Source organism: Hylobates moloch, unplaced genomic scaffold (assembly GCF_009828535.3).
Source record: "Hylobates moloch isolate HMO894 unplaced genomic scaffold, HMol_V3 SCAFFOLD_5, whole genome shotgun sequence".
NCBI classification, from domain to species: domain Eukaryota; kingdom Metazoa; phylum Chordata; class Mammalia; order Primates; family Hylobatidae; genus Hylobates; species Hylobates moloch.
Window position 1 is genome coordinate 33,921,010 of NW_026652280.1, and position 7,382 is coordinate 33,928,391.

The 7,382-nt window shown below is 48.8% G+C and overlaps 1 protein-coding gene across 1 annotated transcript in view; it reads right to left on the reverse strand.

Moving 5' to 3' along the window:
* The window catches only part of SLC14A2 (solute carrier family 14 member 2), a 57,381-nt gene extending 50,616 nt beyond the window's left edge, over nt 1-6,765 (reverse strand). The window contains exons 1-3 of the mRNA XM_032152409.2: nt 6,616-6,765; nt 5,634-5,814; nt 4,340-4,529 (exon numbers count right to left, since the gene is read on the reverse strand). Coding sequence (XP_032008300.1) covers nt 4,340-4,529; nt 5,634-5,814; nt 6,616-6,765 — 521 coding nt within the window. The remainder of the gene's footprint in view (nt 1-4,339; nt 4,530-5,633; nt 5,815-6,615) is intronic.
* Nucleotides 6,766-7,382: the final 617 nt, after the last annotated feature.

The following is a 7,382-nucleotide window of genomic DNA, read 5'->3' on the forward strand; positions in this document are numbered from 1 at the left end:
GCATGAGTCTAGCCCCTCCTTCTTTTTCAGAGGAGAAACTGGTGTGTGCACCTACAATTCTCCTCCTGATCCTAATAAACACTGTCCTTGACCTTTCTAATTGCTCTGCCGGGTGAGTGGCATGGGCTATGGGTGAGAGAGGGGCGTAGGCAGCTTGCGATGCAAGGCCCCTGCCAAGGAATGACCTGTATGTGCTTGTGGTGAGTCCCTCTGCACCTGCCTTAGTTCTATGAGGGCTGAGGTGTGTCTGTGTGTCCGTTGCTGTGGCCCAGTAACCCAGCAATGTCAAGAGTATCTGTGCATGGAGGGTGCTCAGCTAGTATTTGTTGAATGAACATGTGGGCATGCTAAACCTTACCATGTGTTGGCTGTTCTTGCATGGCAGAAGCTTCTGGAAGCTTAGGGATCCTTGAGATTCAAGAAGGGAATTCTGGCTAGAGGGGAGCTCCAACCCAGCAGGGGCTGTGGCTTAGGTCTGGAAGGGGGAAGACCTTTCACCTCTGTAGTGACCAGGAGGTCTAGTGATCTAGATAAGAGGAGAACAGGAGGATGGGAAAGGGGCAGGAGAGAGCCTATCTAGACAGCTTCCTGCAAGAAAGCTGCAGCACAAGGCACATGTGTGGACACTTGTACTGGACACAGGACAAGCTGTGTGGTCAGCTGCTCTTGAGGCCAGGAAGTTATGGGGGCAGCTGGAGACAGGCAGCAGGTGGGATAGAGGGAAGTGGCAGAGAAGACCACTGGGGAGCACTTCAGGAGCAGAAATCCATGTTTTGGGAAAATCATTATTTTTAGTGTGTTTGCATTTTCTCTACATTTTCCCGTTTGTGTTTGGTGATATAATTTGGAGCTTTTTTTGTTTTAATACCAATAGCTGTCCCACCCTGTGGAGAGTGTCCCTCCAGAACTCTTGTTTTTACTAAAACTTTGGTGCAGTTTCTGGATTTCCCTCCCTGACTATAAAATATTACAAAATTGGGTTCAACTCCAATGCCAAAAAGGTCTCCATTAAGACCACATTCCATCAGGACACTGCAGCATTGGTGGTGTTGACCTTCAGTTACCATCTGTAAAGTATAGTCTTAGGCTAGTGGGGAATTGGGGGTGGGGACAGCGGGGGTGATTAAAGGGTAGTGGGGGTGGTGGAGGTCATGCTTAGAATATGCAGCTGTGTCAGTGGTTCATTGTGGACAGCAGTGAGCTCGTGGCTCCTTAGAAGACATGTGTATGGATGTTGTGTCCAGTGGCTAGAGCTTTGAGCCTATGGCATAGAACAAGGCACTGACCTGTCAGCAACAAAGCCTAGATCTTTTCTAGGCACTGTGGGAGTATATGGCACATTGGAAACCAACTTCTTCTCCTGAACATGCTTAGAATACAGCCAGAGAAAGGAGAATCAAAAAAATTACAGAACAATTCAATCTAGTACTGGGATGTGTTCTGTGGTTGTTCAGAGAGAAAGAAAAGTTCAGAGAGCATAGAGGGATTCAGGAGTGGCTCCCTGGGGGAGGAAGGATTCCAGGGAATGGTAGAATTAGATAGACAGAGGTACAGCTGGTGTCAGGGATCACAGAAGCAAAAGTACCAAACTAGGGACAAGTGTGATGTTGATTGAGCACTAGGTAGTATAAGACCCATCAAATGACACTTGGGGAGCCAAGCTGAGGGGCTGGGTTTTTATCTGATGCATATTTGTCTTAAATTCTTAATCGGGGTGTTTGTGAGGATTAGGCATGCCTGGTATGTGTCCCCCGCTTGTAAAACTGAAGTCTGTGAAGTGACTCTGAATGGCTTGGCACGTTTACCAGTAGATTAATGGTGGGGAGGATAATCAAGGAATCAGAGTGTTGGTGCAGGGAGGGTCTTGGGCTCATCTCAGCTGGACAGTAGATTATACAGATGAGGATAATGGGGCTGGAGGGGGAAGTGCTCGCCTGAGTCACACAGCTAAGAAGGAAGTGGGCTGGACAGAGTTCACCCCAGGTAAATTTCAGCACACAGTGATGAAGCAGTGAGGCATGGGCTGATCTGCCAGGGGCTCAGTTCTGTGCCAGCTGTACATGGGAACAAGGAATAGGAGGCCTACTAACCGAAGCAGACACAAAATCCCGGCTGGAGCCCATTTTTAATCTCACCCACCAGATCTGCACTCAGAAGAATTCAGCCTCTCATCCATCTGACTTTGAATGGCCTCCTAGCATGCTAGAATCCGAATGGTCCTCCAAGGCCACCCTAGAGGTGCATGAGCAACTTCTCACCAGGGCCAGGCTGACTCACGCATTTCCCTCGGTGGAATGAGGAATGTCAGCTGGGCCTGACGTTGGTTACAACGCTTCCAGCTCTGATTACTTTGGGTTCACCAATGGGCCTCTGACCATGTTGTCCTCACAGGTGCCATGATGGGGACAGCATGACCTTGAGCCCAGAAGATGCAGGTCATGCCTCCAAGCCTAAGTCCTGCCACCCACTGGCTGTGGCACCTTTGGTAGGTAGCTCTCTCCTTCTAGTCTCCTTTCCCTCACTTGCAAGATGTGGACTCTGTTGCCTTCACTGTGCCTTGTGAAGTGGTGGTAAGAGTCACAGTTAACAAGATATGACAGTGCTTCCCATTTTTTTTTTTTTTGAGAGAAACCCACTGTAAGAAATGCATTTTATATTATGACTTAGCTTTCACTTTCTTTCTCTCTCTCTCTCCCACGCACACATCCTCAACATAAATGAAACAAAAATTCCACTAAATAATATTTACCTTTACCACATATAGATTACTCTCATCAGTTTTATTTTATGCTATTAACTTTAAAAAATACTGCTGACAATTAATTCATGATCTGGAAATGGGTTGGTGATCCCCAAATTGAAAAACACTAAGATAGGGGATAATCCAGTGTTTCCCAAACTTCTCAGACCATCAGAAGCATCTAGGAGGACCTTGTTAAAAGTACCCACTCCCAGATCCACTGAGTTTTCACAGCTATGAGAGGAAGGGGGAGGAGTGGGCTGAAACGATTTCTTTCTTTTTTTTTTTTGAGACAGAGTCTTGCTCTGTCGCCAGGCTGGAGTGTAGTGGCACGATCTTGGCTAACTGCAACCTCCGCCTCCCGGGTTCAAGCAATTCTCCTGCCTCAGCCTCCCAAGTAGCTGGGACTACAGGCAAGCGCCACCATCCCCAGCTAATTTTTGTACTTTTAGTAGAGACGGGGTTTCACCATATTGGCCAGAATGGTCTCGATCTCTTGACTTCGTGATCCACTCGCCCCGGCCTCCTGAAGTACTGAGATTACAGGCGTGAACCACCATGCCCGGCCTGAAACTATTTCTTAACAACCACCTTAAGTGATTCTGACCATCAGGAAAGTTTGGGAACCACTGGAAAAATATACGGCAAAGTCTGAGGAAGTGGTCAAGTTCTACAAAATGCAAGTTGTTATTATTCTTTTATTTTTTATTTTTCTTTTCTTTTCTTTTCTTTTTTTTTTTTTTTTTGAGAAAGTCTTGCTCTGTCACCCTGGCTGGAGTGCAGTGGCACGATCTTGGCTCACTGCAATCTCCACCTCCCAGGTTTAAGAGATCCTCAGCCTTCTGAATAGCTGGGATTATAGGCATGCACCACCATGCACAGCTAATTTTTGTATTTGTAGTAGAGATGGGGTTTCACCATGTTGGCCAGACTGGCCTCAAACTCCTGGCCTCAAGTGATCTGCCTGTCTTAAGCCTCCCAAAATGCTAAGATTATAGGCGTGAGCCACCGTGCCTGGCCCTTGTTATTGTTACTTGACTGTGCACCAGCGAGTGCGAGGCCAACTTCTCCTTCCACATCTGTATCTATGCCTCTTGCCGGCCCTGTTTGCTCCCCTTCCTCAGTGCCCCTTCCCACACTGTCCTCCTCTCTCTTCTCGCCTTCTCTCCGATCTCCCATATCCAACCTTTATAGCTCAGAGGTAGCCTCTCTAATCTTCCCAACCCTTGGTAATGTCTGTCTTCTCTGAACTCGATTATATACTGTCCTGTATTATTCTGAGACATTCATTGCCTATTAATCTTGTCTCCTTCAACTAGATGGTAGGCTCTGTGAGGGAAGAATAGCTTAGCTGTTCCTCTGCACCTCCTTCTGAGGCAGTGTTTGCAGAGGTCTCCCCAGTCAAATGAATGTTGACACTGCCACACGCCGTGAGCAGGAGCACTGTAATTCTGCAAGGACCGTCAGTGACCTGCTTAAAGTTGATACTCAGGAGACTTTGGCTGGCTGGGAGGGTAAGGTTGGCTGATTACTCAAGTAAACACCTCTCTACTTTCTGTTCCACACATCTTGCTAAAATCCCTATAGGGAGGGACCCACCTGTCTTGGCCCAAGGCGAGAGCTGTTAAGGTCGAGACCACTGTCCCCAGGGCCCCAGTGATTGTCCACCAGGGATTCTGGATCAGTAGCCCTATGAAGATGATGAGGCCGCTGAGAGGATTGTTGACGAACATCACCTGAGCGGTCCCTCTCAGGACCCAGTCTGTGAACTGGAGGGCAAGGTGCTTGTCTGAAAGAGACAGAGAGCGAGCCATCAGCAGGTCCAGCTTGGGCTGCTCTGCTGAACTGCTGGTTGGCATGGCAACCAAGGCAAACAGGAATGTGTAAGCCAGGACCCTTCCCATTCAGCCAGGCCAGGGGTGGGGGTGGAGGGGTGGGGGTAGAGGGGAGGCTGGTGCCCAGCCCAAATCTCTCAGTGGCCCAGCAATCATTCTGCAGTGGGTGGTAGTGTTTGCCATATAGACAGAAGCACCGTGCTGAGACCAATTTAACGCTGTTCCAGCCATTGGCTTGGTTGGAAAAGAAGCCCCGGGAGCATTCCAAGGGAAATTTATTGGTCCAAAAGAAAGGGTGGGGAAGGTGGGGGGGGGGTGGTGGTGGCAGGAAATTCTTTCTTCTGTAGTGCTGGATGACTCAGTTAAGGGCTGGTATCTGAGCAGCAAAGAAAGTAGCCTGAAGAAAAGACACTGGGGGAGAAATTGTTGTAGCCCAGCTGTGAAAACCAGTACTGAGTCAGCGCCTGGAGGAAGCCAGGTGTAGGAGAGGGGCATACATTCTGTCTCGTTTGCTGGTTTTGTTTTCCACGACAACTCGTGCAGGTGTCGGGGCTAGTGGGAGCGGAAGGGTGTGGCGTTCCTTTCAGTGTTTAGTTCAAGAAGTTAAAAGGAAAGACTCCTGAAGCTTTGGGAAGGATGATACCAATATTTTCTTGGCACATAGTAGGCACATAATAAATGGCTGTGCAACGAGTGAATCGAGTGAAGGAATGATCATTCAGCTAGCTTGGGAAATGGCTTATATGTTGCTAATATGGTTGTCCTGTATCTATATTTCACATAGGAACGAGCAATTTGCAAAGAACTAAGATCAATGCATTTAATTCCGAAACCGTGAGAATTCCAGGCCAGTAGGGTATCTCATATCCCCTTGGAGTCAGCTTAGGGCTGAAGTTCCCCCAGGTGTGGACTCCAGCCCTGGGTGAGGTCCAGTCCTGGGTGGATCCACCCAGGGTGAGGGTGAATGAGTGAGGGAGCAGCTTTGGACCAAACCGGAGAGAGGGTTGTCTCTCTGGCCTGGCCTGGTCTGGCTGTCTCTCCCCAGGGTATTTTCCTACCTTTCAGCCAGATCCTGTACTCCTTCATGTCGCCCGTGAGGTAGCCCACTGCTTTGGAGAGGCTGATGCACCTTTGGCCTGCTGAGTCCCGATGGGCCACCCTGTCGTCTTTCCTTTTACTCCCTTCATTGAGCTTTTCAATCTTCACAATGTGACTGTCTTCATTGGAAGACCGGAGATCCTTTTAGGAGAAACCAACCAGACATCAAATGATACAGCTTTCTGAGAGCAGGGACATTTGGGGATAGAGGAGGGTGGCAGGTTTTTTGATAAAAATAGAGGATCATGAGACAAAGGGTGAAACACATGCCCATTGTCTGCGGCTGCGTAGAGTGCCCCGTACAAGCCGGCTCTTCCCAGGACCATGCACCTTCTTCATAGCAGGATTTCTTCACCTTCGTGCCATGGATCTCTTTTGGCAGTTTAATGAAGCCCATGAGCTTCTTTTCAGAATAATGTTTGTAAATGCAAAGATCAGATAAATTGGATGGCAGCAGATCCAATACCTTCTGTAATTTCAAAGTAGTGATGAGTAAAGATATGGGACCTCCTCATCGCAAGTCAGGACAGCTCTGGAAGGCCATCCCAGCAGTCTTGAGTCCCTCTCTGCTGCAGCAGTGGCCAGCCAGTCTACCTCTGTGCTACCACCAAGGATGCTAATGGCCTGCGTTTCAACAAAGGCCTTCCTTTTGGAGACAGTAGGGTAGTTCAAGGGAGCAGGTTTAAGGGGAAAGATTTTGGAGACTGATTGGAAGACTGGTGAGTGAGTGCCTGTATTCTGTACTTGTCCTTAAAATCATGTCTCACAAAGAGCCACATTATCTAAGGCCAGGTAGGACCCAGCATGGGTGTCACCATGTACTGACAGTGGCACTTCCTCAGTGTGCTAAGTTCACTGGGAAGGCGGGAAAGCAGCATCTTTTACCCCGCCTTTTCCCGTCCCCTCCCTCCCAGGAAACATCCTAGGAGGGACACTCCTCACCTTTTCTTCAGGCATTTCCAGGAGGGGCAGAGCTGGGTGAGTATCCGGGGATGTTGAGGGCCAGCTCGGGCTGGTAAACTCTGCCTCGTAGAGTTTGTATCTGCTGGAAAGTGGCTCCGGCAGGAGAGGACTGCTGTGGGGGTCAGACATTCCTTCAGGGCACAGCCACTCTTCTATCGATGGACTAGACAGAAGGAAAGGGAAAGAGCTAATGAGTCAGGACGGGGCCCAAAGGGACTTGGCTGAGGCTGGACTCAGACCTCAGGTCTGTCCGGGGGGTTGGACAGTGACACACGTGGGATCTACAGCTTGTGCTGTAGAGTTGAGGCCATTTCTCTACCTCATTACCTTTCAAAATCCTCCCATTCTTCCGAGTCCAGAAGAATGTCCATTTGGTCAATGAAGATATCCCTGACCACTGAGTCAGAATGGAAGTCTCTCTTTTTCTCTCGATCACTGAGTGTTTTTTCTCTGCCTTTCATATTGCCTGCTGTGCCATCCTATTGTGGTAGTTAGTGGTACATGTATTTTCCCCTTGATATGTACACACAGATCCAGTACTGATTGGAGGTGGGGGATGTCTAAGAGAAACTCTTTCTGAATTTCCATGGAGGCTACATTGCTTACAATTGATCTCCAGTCTTCCTTCTCTTCCCTCTACCATTTCCAGCCCCTTCCCTCTTTCCCTTCCCCAGGAACAGTAGGAAGCACTGGTCTATTCTTCTGTGAGCTATGTGCATCCCAGCTGAAGGAGCTTCCCTTCCACA